The sequence below is a fragment of the Bombus pascuorum genome, chromosome 9, assembly GCF_905332965.1.
Source record: "Bombus pascuorum chromosome 9, iyBomPasc1.1, whole genome shotgun sequence".
Classification (NCBI taxonomy): domain Eukaryota; kingdom Metazoa; phylum Arthropoda; class Insecta; order Hymenoptera; family Apidae; genus Bombus; species Bombus pascuorum.
The window spans coordinates 5951118-5966054 of record NC_083496.1 but is presented as its reverse complement, the minus strand read 5'-3'; the positions used below and the strand labels follow the sequence as shown (position 1 = coordinate 5966054).

Below are 14937 nucleotides of genomic sequence, written 5' to 3'. Positions count from 1 at the left end.
GCGACCACGAATACGCGACGCCTAGTTGAAACATACATTTGAGACGGTGCTCGAAAACGATAACGAGTCGACTGGTAACGTTTCTTGGAAGGCAAGGGTTGACTTTCAAGATCGATGGGTAAGAAGCGACCGGAGGGACGATTAATCAGGATGTTTGCGAGTGGAGCGGCCGTGTAAATCGCGCGGTCCAGATTCTTCGCTCGAGAGAAAGTCCTCTCTATCAAAATAGATCGGTATTTTTCACGCTGCTTTCGCACCAGCGTGCATTATAATTACTCTGAAAGGGGCGCGGAAGCGCTCCGCGGCAAATAGAGCAGACGAAAGCGAAACAAAGCCGTGGTGAATACGCGCGATCAGACAACGAAGTCGAACTCGCCTCGATAGCGAGTTAAAAATACAGATTGGATTCGACGTTAGAATCGAGCGACTCGGATTTTGATTATCGACTATTTTTAGCGATCGATCGCACCGCACGTGTCGAACAACTCAAACAGAGACGAAGAATTATCCTCGTTACGCGCGATGCTCACGAGCAATTACAGTCTGATCTATGTTCCTTTCCGCGATTCCCTTTCAACGACGTTACCCTTCGCCGACGGTAGAAGCTGCTCGATCTCGATCCTCGTCGAGAAATTCTTCCTTCCGGTCTTTGATCGCTCCTTCAACTTACCTTCGATAATTAACCCCGATCAATTTGATACAGATAGCGGTAATTAATCGGGAATAATCGAAGAATCGCCGGATCCTGTTTCTGGAGTCGATCGATCGGATCCGCTCGGAAAACCCTGTTCGTTCGTACTTGCGCCTCCGGTGAATCTCATTAGACCAGAAAGGTATCGATACTCGCATGTACACTCGATACAGTCGCGTGTGTGCCATAACTGGCCACGTACGGATATTTATATCCAATAACGTGCATGTGTGGACACGCGCGCGTTTCACTGGATGTGAGAATAAATGAACCAGTTATTACGGAGACAGGATAAGGCCACGGGTAATTCGACTTTCCATTTATTCGTCCATTGAAAAATAAAGCATCGCGATACATGGCATTTAAATTAATTAATAATAAACGAGATGAAATCTGCATCATCCGGTTACCTGTCATCGAACGTACGGAAGGATGGGACCGGTAGCTGGAGAATTATTTCCTTCTGGAGCCTCTGGAAAGCCTATAGAATGCACGATATGCCTCTATCCGAGACAATCGCTCGAGTTTAGGATTAACCAAGCATACACGCGCTGTATGGAAATTTCGAGCGAAGTTTGACGCGCGCCAGGTGATCCAGTCACACGAAACGAAAGATGGAAACACGTCTTGCGTATCCTACGAAAGTCGATGGAAAGTTCGTGAAGCGTGGAGATACGGCGCAGATTTTATTAGCTCGCGCAGGGTCAAGAGACTCGGAGAGTTTGCTGGAGTCGATTCGCCGAGAGATTCGGCTGCGTCTTGCTGCAACCTCAAAGGAGGCGAGCCTGTGGTGAACTCAACGACTGTTACCATGTAGCACGGTTCGCCTGAAATAGAGCAGCCGATTATTCTCTTTGCCATTAGCAACACGGGAAACGTGGATGTTGAATAGCTTGTTAAACATCTGCCTTTAAATAGAATCTCTGTGTGCCTTTGGAGCGCAGCTCGGACGTTCCATTTGCGGTGGACCGTCCAGCATAATGGTGAATACATTGATCAGCACGTTCCAGCATTTATGGTACCATCGATTTGTTTACCTAACATGGAGATTGCCTGCTGGGTAAAATCTAACGCGAATCCCGTTACCACGAACTATGCTAAATTTCTAAACAACGGTCCACATAGCGAGGATCGAACTGGTCGACTCGACGATTAAATTCCCTTAAGAAAAAAAAAAAAAAGGACGAAAATCCGCCGCGTTCCCATTGCTCCGATTGCTACCAGCCGCCACACCACGACGCTGTATTACGCTCGTTACGTAATTACTGGTTGCGAATAACGAAACGGGAAGTGGAGATCTGAAAAGTCCATCGGTGCATCCATCGGGTCTCGAAAAAAAAGGACGAATTCTAATAGAAGGAAAACGCGGCTGGATCAGCAGCATCGTGGCTCTAGCGTATAATCGTATCTGGTGCTGGAACATGGTCGCACAGACTCTCGACGGAACGCACACGAGGCTGGCCCTGCACGAACGTGCGCGTCTACCAACACGTAGAGAGGCACATAGTGTCGAACAGGGTAGGTAGGTCCAGTAGAGCGTCCACGTCTACCACGATGAAAGAGAGTAGGGCTTAATCAGTTAGTCGATAGGCAAATTGGCTTAGAGGCAGCGACCGACAGGGTGGTTTACAGAACCAGCAAGCCCCGCCAGTGGCCAGTGGCCGAGTGGCGAATCAACCCTTCGCCGATAAGAGTCGCGCCGTGTCCCCGATCCTTGCTGGGGTTTCCTCGACGAATCGTGCACCGAAACTGCCACCGGTGAAATTGCACGGCTAGTGCAAGTGTGATATTTCTCGTCCCATTCGGCCTGTCGGTGTACCAACTGTTTCCTTCGAGCCTCTTCATCGTAGCCGCTTGTCGAACGGAGAAAGGGGAACCAACTATAACAAAGACGAGTATACAGAAAGACAGAGAGACACACACACACACGAGGTTTGGAATCGGTCGATCGGTTTCGTCGATCCAAACCTCCGATGATCCTTCGCGGATCCGAGTGTTCGTCGCAGATCGACGCGCGTCTAGCTTATCGACTTTGATGGATATTCGAGGGAATTTCCGGCGGATGTGGCTGGTGGGTTGATAAACTGGCTGTGTTACCGTGATAAGGAATTCTGGAGTGGTCAGGAAGGGATTCGGAGTGCGCCAGCTGCTCGATTAAAGAGGATCGGCACGGTAGAATGTACAGCTGATCGGTGAGTTGGTGTCGTTCGTCGATCGTTCGATCTTTCAACGTTTTCGAGGACACAGACCGGAACTAGCAATTCTTTACTCGGCATCTCCATTTCGATTGCGCCACGAGCCAGCTTCCCCGGATGGTAACCAGAGCATATTCAAATTCCTCGTCGGTCGATAGCAAACGTATCGCAAAGGGAAATTTCCTCGTGATTCGATGCTTCCCGAACGGTGCTTCGTTCGTATCTCGTCGGATATTCGATTCGATAAACTCTCGTCTGCGATTTCTCGCTCGATATTAATGTTCGCCTCTTGTTAAAAGAGATCGTACTTTGCCCTCGATCGTAAAGGAATACATTTTTCTCGATTTTTCTTGATTTGTCGACGAGAGAGTTAGAAATAACGTCTTAATAGCGAAGCATCGCGAAAGGAGAACGACGAAGTTTAAACAACGTCGGGAAACGAGCCTGAAAGCTCGACCTAAATTCCCCTGTGCGGCACCGATAGAATCCCGTGACGCGAGGGTTTCTTCGTCGAATCATGGGACCTGGTATCACTAAAAATTTCCCATTTCTACTAGCCGTTCGTTCCGCTTCGTCGAAGTTTTCTCCTCGAAATTACATTCTTCCGGCATTGATCGCCACTTTTACGACGACCTATTATTTTCATACCGACGCAGATGTTCCTGCTTCATTGACATCCTTTCGCACGTATATTTGTTTCAGGAATGACGAGACACTTTCTGGTGATCCTATGCTGCTACCTGTACACGCTCTTTGACATGGCGGCCCTACATTTTCCGTGAGTAGACGAACATACTCGGAAGCTATAGAGAAGCCGCGATCGGACCAGAACGCTCGAGATTAGCGTTGGATCGAAGGCGGACAGATTTCTCGTGCGATTGATCCTTCCACTCGTTCGATCGATGGAAATCTCTCGAACCTTCTGTTTTCCTCTTGTGCTTGTATCTCTCTTTCACGCACGCTCTCTTTCGATCGTCGAATAAACGCGATCTCGAGGACGATATCGTGGCCTACATGCAAAAAGAACGAACGTACCGTCGTGAAACGTAAGGAAATTCGCGATTCTCGTCAAGTTGGACTCGCGTCGACGATGATTCTCGCTTTTGTTCGAAAGAAATTTTAACGTAACGGTGGCAAAAGAAACAAAAAAAGAAAGAAACAAGAAGCGTGAGAGAAGAATTGCAAGATTCCTCGGTAAATTCGTTCTCGTTGCGAAACACAGCGACGATAGAAGGTGGCCCAGCATCACCCGCCACTGTGTCGAGTTTCAGCGAGGAAATATGCGAACCGGTACTTTCCACGGAGGTCGAAGGCTGGCATATTAAAGTCGATAGCCTATCGTCGAGTACGTTTCGACTTTCGGCGAGAAAACGCGGGTACCGGTTTTTTCCGAAGATCGCAAGGTAACGCATCAAATGATCGACATCATCAAACAATTTCTCTCCCCCTTTCTCTTTTTCTATGTCTCTGCACACTACGCTATCTTATTTCTCATCGTTCCATACGCTTTTTTCCCCTTTCCAATCGTTTAACTAATTTTACGAACGCGCGCTCCCTTCCAACGAACAGCTTTCGCGAACACTTTTTGTCGCGTGTTCTGCTGCGATCTTCGCGAACATCTATCGGCGAATGTTTGCTCGACAAACAGAAAAGCCGTTGATCGGTAGACGCCGGTGAAACGGAATAACCTCTCTGGTGATCCGGGCTCGGAGTTCCGCGATCGACGTCGCTCAGGAAGAAATTGCAAGGAAATTCCTGAAAGTCTTGTCGTAGATTATCGGCTTGGCAGGTTTCACGGCGCTATAAGGCGCCACGGCTCGTTTGACACCACACCGCTCGAGTCGCGCGCCCGGATAAACGGACGTCGATCCGCGAACCGACATTTATCGCGGTTTATCAACTCGATAATCGCCACCGATACACCCGATGACAAATTTTCTCTCGATTATCCGAGACTCGTAAGTCCACGCGAGAATCTCTGATCCACTTTACGGAGACGTTCGATCCCACCGTAACTCTCGAATTTCAATAAGCGGAAGATTCAAGCTTCGCATAAAAGCTGTAGCGCGAAATTGAAACGAGGAATTACGAATGTCGGCGACGATTCTTCCGCCTTTTCCACGAATTTGGGAAATTTAGAATCTAGACAAGAAATTACGATTGACACGGAAGCGGGACAAAGAACGCAGCAGAGTTAAGACACCTTTAGGAAGTAAATTACGAACGGACGATGAAAGAGGGTGATCAAGTAACCGTCGTAGCGCTGATTCGAGACGATGAGTTACGCGATCGAAAGACAATTTATAGAATCTCCGAACCTATAAAACTCGTCCCATTGCAAGTTAATTCCGCTGCTTGTAAAGGACGACGAGTCATAAATCAAAGATCGAGTCGTCGAAGCGCAAGAAGGCAGCGTCGTATTCCTTGGCAATTCGGTTAAGATCGAACGACATGGTCGTCGAAACCGAGCCCGATGTAAATCACGAAAAAGGGGGCGGGTAAATTGCACGAACGAAAGTGGAAATTCTCGGGGAAACCGGATCCGCAGCTCCTAGACTAGCATATTAAAATGTCCGCATATAAGGAACACACGAACATATCTCGGCCGGACCTAAAGGTGTGCCAAGCACGAAGACCTATTATGGCTTCTGCGATATTGCTGTTTCATCGGAATCTCGGCAATATTTTAGAGTCCCGTTCGCGTACCGTTCGTGGACTTCCTTTGCCCTCGATCTGCTCGATCCATCGACGTTTCATCGATATTTTCGCGCTGGAAAAATATGACGAAATAATTCATCGAAATTGCCGTCGAGTATCGTAAATCGAGAGCTAACGAGGCGTTCTCGGATTTCCAACCAATCTTCCTTCATCAAGAAGATTTCTATCGCGTTTCGTGAATTTATGCAGCAGCGTTATCGCTGAAGAGCTCGGAATTATAACGGTGTACCTAAGACACTTGCAATTTTTCTTTTTTTTTTTTTATTATCGTCATAGAGAATCGTTATAGCGCTGCGAGAGGATAGATTCGTAACTTGATCAACGATGAAACTGAAAGGGACGATGGCTTCGAGCGTCGAAACGATCAAAATCTTGACTCGCGCGATGCTATAGTTTTCAACTTTCCGTTCGCGAGTGTATTATTTCGAGATTACAATATTGGGGGGAAAGAAAGAGATCTAGGAAGAATGGGAGAGAAGATCTTGAGAGACACTGAAACTCGCGTTGCTACGTTTTCTTCTCAATTACCATATTCTATACATAAACAAACAGCTAATACGTGCTGTCCGTGGCAATTCAGAAGGGAACTTCGAACGCGAAAAAATACAGATATCCTCGATTAGCATATTCTATAAATGTACAAGTAGATGGTAAGATTTGTTCATTCTCTTTTTTTTTTTTTTTTTTTTTTTGGCAATACGATGAGTTTCAGTTTAAATTCTCCATTGAGTTATTCCCCTGTGATCAAGTAGCGGTATCGAAATCAATACGGAGCTCCGTTAACGATCAAAGGCAAAAGATAACGTAATAAGGTTAAACGAAAGATAGGATAATCTGATAGCTTGAGACAGAGAGAGAAAAAGATGCAACGGCAAGGTCAAGGACAAAGGAATCCAAGGGAGTAAAATTCAACACGGGAAATATTAAAAGAAATGGAACAGCAGATAGAATCATTCGCGAGTCACAAATTTATGTGAAAAATACGACACAGACAGAAAGAAGAAAAGACGAACGCGCGATCTCGCGACAGACGACAGAGTTCCACCGGTTTCCTTTGCCAGTCTCGTTTCTCCTCGCTTCTCTATTCTCTTCCAGGGAGTCGGACCTCGAGGAGTACGGCAGGAAGGAGGCCTCTTTGTCACTCAGGGACATCCTGCCGTTGAATCCGAAGCAGTACGACAAACACAGGGCACCCAAGTTCCTGGGCCAGCCTACGATCGTCTACTTTCACGTGACGGTGCTCAGCCTCGACTCCATAAACGAGGAATCGATGGTAATTTCGCAGACGAGAGAGAGGCCGACGGTACTCACGTTTAATTAAGACCTAACCAACGTCGGGGAAGCCTGCTCGCGTACGGTATCACGCGCCTCGAACTGAAGCGAAAACCGTGTAAATGGGGTGACTCGGTGAGGGTTGAAGAGACAGCCTGGCTGTGACGTTCCGCACCTTTCGAAACGCCGCGGTTGCGCGCCCTTTTTCTCCTGCATCGTCGCTAAAACGTATGCAAATTGGGCCACGGAGCGTGTGGATGCTCGTGTTTTATTTAGCGTTTAAATTCTCGCCAGCCTTCTTTTTCAGTCCTCTTTTTCGAGGATCATTGAATAGAGACGACCGAAATAAGGATGAAACGACGATCGTATTAAAATTATCGAATTAAGATCGATATGAAACGAAAAGTTCTCGGTTGGAAAATTGTCGAGAACGAATTATTTCAAAAATACGCAAAATCGAGCGTAGTATCTGATGGAATAATTATTGGATTCTGCTTTTAGACGTACGTTGCGGATATATTTTTGGCGCAAAGCTGGCGGGACTCTAGACTACGACTTCCGGAGAACATGTCGGAGGAGTACAGAATATTGGACGTAGACTGGCTGCACAATATCTGGAGGCCCGATTGCTTCTTCAAAAACGCGAAGAAGGTCACCTTCCACGAGATGTCCATACCGAATCACTATCTTTGGCTGTACCACGACAAGACGCTGCTTTACATGTCGAAGTAAGATCGAACGAAATCATCGTCTGCCAATTATCTTCTAGAAACCAATATCTTCTCTTTTCTACAGATTGACTCTCGTCCTCTCTTGCGCGATGAAGTTCGAGTCCTACCCTCACGACACTCAAATTTGCTCAATGATGATCGAAAGTCGTACGTACCGTCTACATTTCTCGAGGAAACTCCGATTAGATTAGTCCCCGTCAAAATATATTGCAATTTCCCACAATCCTCAGGAACGTAGCTGGCATCATTAATCTGGACTATACTATCAGACAAATAGAAGTGCGTTCGTCCCTCTAATACCTCACCGCCCCATATTTGAACAAACCGTGGTTACCTTAGTTAAGAATTAATCCTCTCCAACCTGAGAACCTTCTTAATCTCCTGAGAACGTAATTCCTTTGTTGACGACGCGAGACACCCAATTTCGTCTTTAGAAGCGTCACTTTGCCTCTATATATTAATGTTATCCACGCGTTAACTTTCCATACACACTGAACTGCCTGGAGGGATTATAAAACAACCTTGACAGTATAACAACCTTCTGCTCGTTGACGCGAAAACTCCATGCGCTTCCTTAAAATCGAACGTATCGCATTCCGCTGCAAGTACCGTGTGCTTTCAGTGTCGCACACCACCCAGGACCTAGTGTTCATCTGGAACATGACGGACCCGCTGGTGGTGAACCCCGAGATCGAGCTTCCTCAGCTGGACATCTCGAACAACTACACAACCGACTGCACGATCGAGTACTCGACCGGCAACTTCACGTGCATCCAGATCGTGTTCAATCTGCGCCGTCGATTGGGCTATCACCTGTTCCACACCTACATACCGTCCGCGTTGATCGTCGTCATGTCCTGGATCGCGTTCTGGATCAAACCCGAGGCGATTCCCGCCCGGGTCACTCTGGGAGTGACGTCACTGCTGACCCTCGGTAAGGTCGTCGCGCCTGCGACTGCTTTCCGCACGCCGATCGACCGATCCCATCACCATTTTCGCCACCATTTTCACCCCCATAGACCGATAAAACCGCGTTAAGATCGACTTTTCTCCTTCTCGTTCTTCGTATTTCTCGTCGCGTACCTTCTATCCTGCTTGTTCATCCGCGTTTCTTAGTTACGGATACGCGCGGAGATAACGAACCGCGGCTTTAAATCCAGCTTTGAAGCTTTTGAAGCTCGCGACGTTTCAAACGACACGGATGTACGCGTTCGAGCTGAAACGACACAGGGCACATGGGCTGCGGGGAAAGGGACGTGGAACGCGTTTTTGAACGCGACGTCCGGGGTAACAAGATGTCTTTAGAATCGTGGGCTTCAAGTTGGCGATACGAACTGTGCGTTTTAAGTTCGGATTTCTGAAACAGTCTGCATCGTCTACGTTTGGCAGGTTGGGAACTGTACAAGTCGGTTGAAAGGGATGGAAGATGTGTTTTCAAAAGGATTAAACGAACACGTTTAGAGAGAACGGCCGTAGCTTGCTTCGCTGGTTGCACTCCTATTCGAATCTTACGATAACTTCATCGTCGTTCGTAACTGCATTCGTACAGAATTACTTGATAGAGTAGATGGAAGGCAGGGAACGGTATAATTGCGAAACAAATGGTAATTTTATCACGGACAGACAGAGAAACGTTTCGTGTGTGTAATTTACAGCGACTCAGAACACGCAGTCCCAGCAATCACTGCCACCGGTCTCCTACGTGAAGGCCATCGACGTGTGGATGTCCTCGTGCAGCGTGTTCGTGTTCCTGTCGCTCATGGAGTTTGCTGTGGTTAATAACTACATGGGACCGGTGGCCACCAAGGCCATGAAGGGCTACTCGGACGAGGATCTAAGAGAGGCCATCGACGAATTCAAAGTACGAATCTGTGTTTCACTCAGCGGCCAGCTTTCACTGGCGTAACTCTTCATGGGCGAAATTCTTTTCGTGTTTCTCCGACAAACTTTTCAATCGTTTGATTCAGAAACTAATTGTACGATGTAACATGATGACTTTGACGATTTTTGTAGGTATTTTTAAAAAATAGTAGAAGCGTAAAGAAGCACAGCTCGCTCACGGAAAATGAAAGCTTCATTTCGAATCTAAAATCTCGAATGGAAATTCGACTTAAATCGAGGAAGTAGTAAGGAAACGCGAGCCGCGATATTCGAAGCTAAGAAGCAGTAAAGTGCGAAGTTTAAAGGTTCCGCCGAAATACGCGTAAAAATATCGACACTTTTTATTCAGAGCGTTATAAATTCGCGCTGCCAGTAATTACCACGACCGAACGAGGAAATGGGAAATCGCGACGGCACGGCCCGCGTGAGAAGCGGGGAAAATTCGCGGAAAATCGGCGGAAATAGGAGTAGAAAGGCTGGCCCGTTTTCACAGGCGAGCGTAATTCATGGAACAGTTGCGGCGGCGCGTTCTCGTTTCAACTAAATTTCTTTGCACCTCGAACTTACAATTAGTAAGGTTGAGCGTTTACAAACGACGCGCGGCGTGGGTGACAATAAATAGTTGCGCGGATGCTAAAGATCGATGCGACCGCGGCCAAGCTCCGTCTGCCAGTGAAAACAATACGTTGAACGAGAAAACTGGAGAAACAGAATTACGGAAAATGAAAGAGGCGAAGCCAGAGGAAACACGTTCCTTTCTGGCGCTTTTCTAGTCTTTGTTGGTCGGTGTTCGGGCTCAACCGTTTAATGCGTGCTACGAGAGAAAAACGAAAAGATAGAAAGGTAACGAACACGGTTCAAAGAAACGCACGAACACCCGGTATACGTCTGACACTTTGATAACACCTGACACACTTAGAATTTCAACTTCAGCGGCTCGAAAGTGGTGCGACTTTAATTAACGCGCTAGTTGCACACGAGTCTAGTAACTTGCTCGCAAAAACTTGTTCGATTGAAATAAAAGAAGACGAAGGTGGGGAGAACACTGAGATTAACGGAGACATTGTTAAGTTTGCGCGATATTCGTATCTCGCGAGATATCAGAAAATTTCCACGGAATTAATCGAACGAGATATGGCAGAGGAAGAAGAGGGATGAAACGATCGAGCGACAAAATAACAAAATGAAATAACCGGGCGAGCTTTCGGAATTTAGCAAACGTTCTCGCCACGTGCCTAATTATTAATTTGTTGATAGCAGCCACGGGATCGTTTGAGATTAATATGTAAGCGGGTTTTAATTAACGACAGCGGCGTAGCGTGAATTTAGCATGGACCGCCTTTAAATTCTTTACATCTCCGCGCGTGTATCCTCGAAAAGCGTGACCACGTCGGCTGAAACGCAAACACGTAGTTTGCGCGGCCTGTGAAGCGAGTACGCGTCGATTCCTGTCTTTGAACGTTACAGGAATGAAATCGCGTTTCCAGAGGCCAACAGGCGAGTCGTCGTCCCTTCGTTTCGTACAAAGCAAACCGTATCTCTTTCACATTGTATTCCGTTTCGCAAAATTAAACGTCAATTATAGTTTGCCGAGTGGCGACCAGAGGAAACACGGTTTTAGTACGAAATGCTGGAAACAGGTTGAAGAGGACCGTTTAAAGGGAATGAATTTAAATTATTATCGCGTCGAGTTGCGCCGAGTTTATCGAAAAACTGTGACCTAATTATCTTGCTACTCGTTACTTCGCCGGAGCAATTTTTACGCCGTTAAAATGAAGAAGATGGCAAGTATAAATTTTAGAGAATAACGAAGAGTCCTCTTGGCTCGGGAATATATTTACTTTCCTTGGCTTCTCTTCCATCGAAAATAATTCTCGCGCGGTTCCTCGTCCGAGACAGGTTAAACCGTAAAGAGTCGTTTAAATAGCGCTGCGAGAGGAACCGCGTAGCGGAGGCATATAAAAGAGGAGAATCGCGCGAATATGGCGGCCGGTGCGATCGCGAAAAGATGCGTTTTCCATTTGCGAAGCACAGGAACAAACATTATCTCGAGGCGAAATTAGTTCGCCCCGGGTAAGCAAAGTAGGAAGTTTCGAAACTGGCTTGGCCAAGAACTTCGCTGAAACTTCGTCCCAACGAGATGGATCCCCAGGAGTCTTTCACTTCCTAGTTTTTCAATCGCCAGTATCACCGATAGACCTTCGAAATTAGACCCGCGGACAAATTATAAAACTTTGCTGCCTTTTTAAAACGGTTTCGCTTGGCGGCATATTCGAGATTTGAAACTTGAAGTTCAGAATTTAAGATTTGCAGAGTTTAACCGTGAAGCGATTACAAATTCCTCTAAATGGGAAAATAACGAGGGACCCGAGACTCGAGGGGAAGAAAGTTACGTTTTACGTCAAAAGTGGTGAAATTTCCCGTTTCTGTAGGGCCGCGTGCACGAGGGTCGAGAGAAAGATTGTCTCGCGTGCCTTGAATAAGACATGGACCCAAGGAACCCGAGTAACTCGAGATTAATATAAATTTCATTCGAGCCTGGCCGTTAGACACAGTCCGGTGATTCCGTAGAAATCCGCAGCGCGTGCTTTTACGGTTCGCTTAATAATTTATTACATGTGCGAATGAATCAGCCGCACGAGAATGTAAGAATCTACGTTACATTCTCATTTTCGGCTAAGGATCTCGATGATTATATAACGTCTGATTTATTCCCAATTGTTTGCATTCTCCTCGAGCGAAAACCATCGCTCTTTATTTATATAACAAACGTTACATTTCGTTTATATTCTTGCATCGACTGATGTAAGAAAAATTAACAACGCGAGGCTTCACTTCGAACAAACGTTAAACTCGATCTATTCCTGTATCGTTTCGATGATATTGCTTGTTTTTTTGATGTTCGGTGACGATTTATTTTACCAGAGGCTCGAAAACATCGCGTGAAATATTTCAACATCTCACTGAACGCGCTTTTCTCCAACAGACACCCATGAGGAACGAATCGGAGAGAAGCAGAAGTCCCGTGAGACCTGCAACCGTGCAATACGACACCTGCTGCCAGGGTCGGGCAACAGCGATCTACATCGACAAGGTGTCCAGATTCTTCTTCCCGTTCTCGTTCCTCATCCTGAACGTCGTCTACTGGAGCACCTTCCTGTAGGAGGCCTGCCCTTCTCTCGCGGAAAGACGAACACGGAAACGAAGATCGCTGGATCGTCGACTGTCTCCAACAATGTCTTTCGTTCGATCTTTGTTAATCATTTCGATTAAACCAAATGAAACTCCATAGAAGAACGAAATAATGATATTATACGGTTCGTTACTTGGATAAATCGTGGAGGAAACGAGAAATTTAGCTTTGGTCGTTCGACGGAACGCATCGAACAATTAACAGGAATCGAACGAGCCGGACGGTTTTTCTACGACGAGATTGTCCGCTAGAAAGAATTTTCGGTGTCTTTTATATAATATAGAGAACACGCGCCGTCAACGGTTCATTAATCGTAAGAGCATCTTAACAATTAAGTCGCATTAAGGTTCCTCGAAAGAGCATATGGAATCGAACGATCACGTACTCACCCGTTTGGGCGATCCACGGGAGCGGCGTTCATCTTCGACGCGGATCGCATCTGTATCACGTTGAACAATCTCTTAAGACCCGTTCGCTCACCGCGATTGATCGTTCAATTTAGCCGGTCTCTCCGGTTACTTGCTCTTGTCTGCTCGAGTTTTGCTACGATAGATACACTCGATGATATTTCCCGTGAAACGTTCTCGCGCACAGCTTCGCGTTTCCTCGGTATCTCGTCGCACTTTAGCCTTTAAAATAATTAAATAATTCTACGAACATTGATTACCTGCACACAAAATAGAGGAGCGATAAAAAATGTAAAAAAATTTCAAGATCGTTGGAAGAATACTTTTATGCAGAAACGTTGTTTTCGTAAAGTGGAACGATTGAAAATTGATAAAAATACGACAGCTTTACAGAGCTTGGACATGCAATCGCTTCGAATATCAGAAACGAAAAGGCAGTGCTGTTCGCGTGAACGTTCGATCGTGATTACATCTTCGCAGAACAGTTTTACTCGTTGTGTGTGATCGCAGAATTTAAGGACAAATAAACGGACTATTAATACGTAGACACGAGCCCTGCTACCTGCGAGCAATCGTTTCCCACGTTGCGAAATAAATTGCAAAGGTGAAAGGATTGGGTGAAAGGAGCAATGAAAAAGACGTGGAGCTTTGCGAGTCAGCTTATTTATTCTTTCGACAGTCGATAGAGCCTTTTATTCGAGTATTTAAACAGAATCCTGGCTTCCTGCCTCCTTGCGTCCCCTTCTTTTCAGTCTGCTGGATCGATGGAACTTGCTTGCTTCCGCCAAGTTTCAACCTCGAAGAGCCGGAGAACTCGAGGTCGCCACCTAGAGTCTACAATCTTGGACAAACTTTAACTTACCATTCTTTCGGTATTAAAAGAATAATCTCTGAATCTACTTCTATCAAAAATAAAGACATTTTGAGTATAAAAATTAAACACAGAGGAGAAGGACGAAAGGATCGTCAAGTAAAATATCGGGTATCGATACCTGATTCTCGAAATCGAGAAAGTATTTTCCACCATTTTCGAGCAACAACCCCGGTACTTGTCATCCTTGCACGAATTCACGATCGTGGCATCCTTTAAACCGCAACGGCCAGAGTTGCAGCAACGAAAAAGGATTGTCTGGTACGCGAGGTGTGACGGAACAGGAAGTGGAAGCTCGTAGAGAAACAGGGAACTTGGCTGAACGACAAAGGATCTCGCCATTTCATTTTCCTCTTGCGCCGTTTGGATCGCGGCACTTTTAGTCGATGACGAGGATCTCTAGTAAACGACCAGCAGTAATTAATTGGAACGAATGCGCGGCCTGGCTCCGGTTGCTCGCGCAGAATAATTAAATCAGCATATAAGGTGGCGTAATTGTAACGCGGTCGAATGGGTATCTGTGTGTCGCGAGACGGAACACGTTGCCTCGAAAAGATGTTCCACTTCTTTTTTCTGCGCTGCCGCTTAATTAAAACAACGCGTCGTCGACGTTTTTCCGCGGCTCCTCTACTTCCCCCGTCTCCGATCCCGTTCTCCCGGTACCGCTTTAATAATCCCAAGGAACGCGAAACGCTCCTATCTAATAGGTTTTTAACGGCCAACGTCGCGAATCTCCCTGCTCCGTTTCTGATTTCGCCAACGAGCTTCTCCATCGAACTCCGAGCGTCTGGATATCGCTTCGTTAAACGGCGTGCTCTCGTAAGGCGATCGAACCTGTTAGAGGCGAGAAAACGGAGCGAAACGCTCGCGCTTTTTATCTCCTTTTAATTTAATCGCGGGATCTGTTGGAAAGTTTAGATAGGAAAAGGGACCCGCTTGTTCTCCGTTTAAATTCCCACGCCACTTATTTCCCATTTC

The 14937-nt window shown here is 46.4% G+C and overlaps 2 protein-coding genes across 3 annotated transcripts in view; one reads left to right on the top strand and one right to left on the bottom strand.

Moving 5' to 3' along the window:
• Positions 1 to 995: 995 nt before the first annotated feature.
• Positions 996 to 14937, bottom strand: part of LOC132910798 (potassium voltage-gated channel protein Shal) — a 116787-nt gene continuing 102845 nt past the window's right edge. Inside the window, exon 5 of the mRNA XM_060966821.1 lies at positions 996 to 2571. Within this exon, the coding sequence (XP_060822804.1) occupies positions 2533 to 2571 (39 nt within the window). The 3' untranslated portion in view covers positions 996 to 2532. The remainder of the gene's footprint in view (positions 2572 to 14937) is intronic.
• Positions 2600 to 13987, top strand: LOC132910808 (glycine receptor subunit alpha-2). Of its 2 annotated transcripts, XM_060966840.1 has the most exons (9): positions 2600 to 2883; positions 3589 to 3664; positions 4158 to 4289; positions 6700 to 6877; positions 7378 to 7604; positions 7672 to 7754; positions 8230 to 8541; positions 9263 to 9468; positions 12475 to 13987. In XM_060966840.1, the coding sequence occupies exons 2-9, from the start codon at positions 3591 to 3593 to the stop codon at positions 12649 to 12651; spliced, it is 1389 nt and encodes a 462-aa protein (XP_060822823.1). In that variant the 5' UTR covers positions 2600 to 2883; positions 3589 to 3590; the 3' UTR covers positions 12652 to 13987. The 2 variants fall into 2 exon arrangements, with proteins under 2 accessions (XP_060822823.1, XP_060822824.1); XM_060966841.1 differs by lacking the exon at positions 4158 to 4289 and having other exon boundaries at positions 2601 to 2883.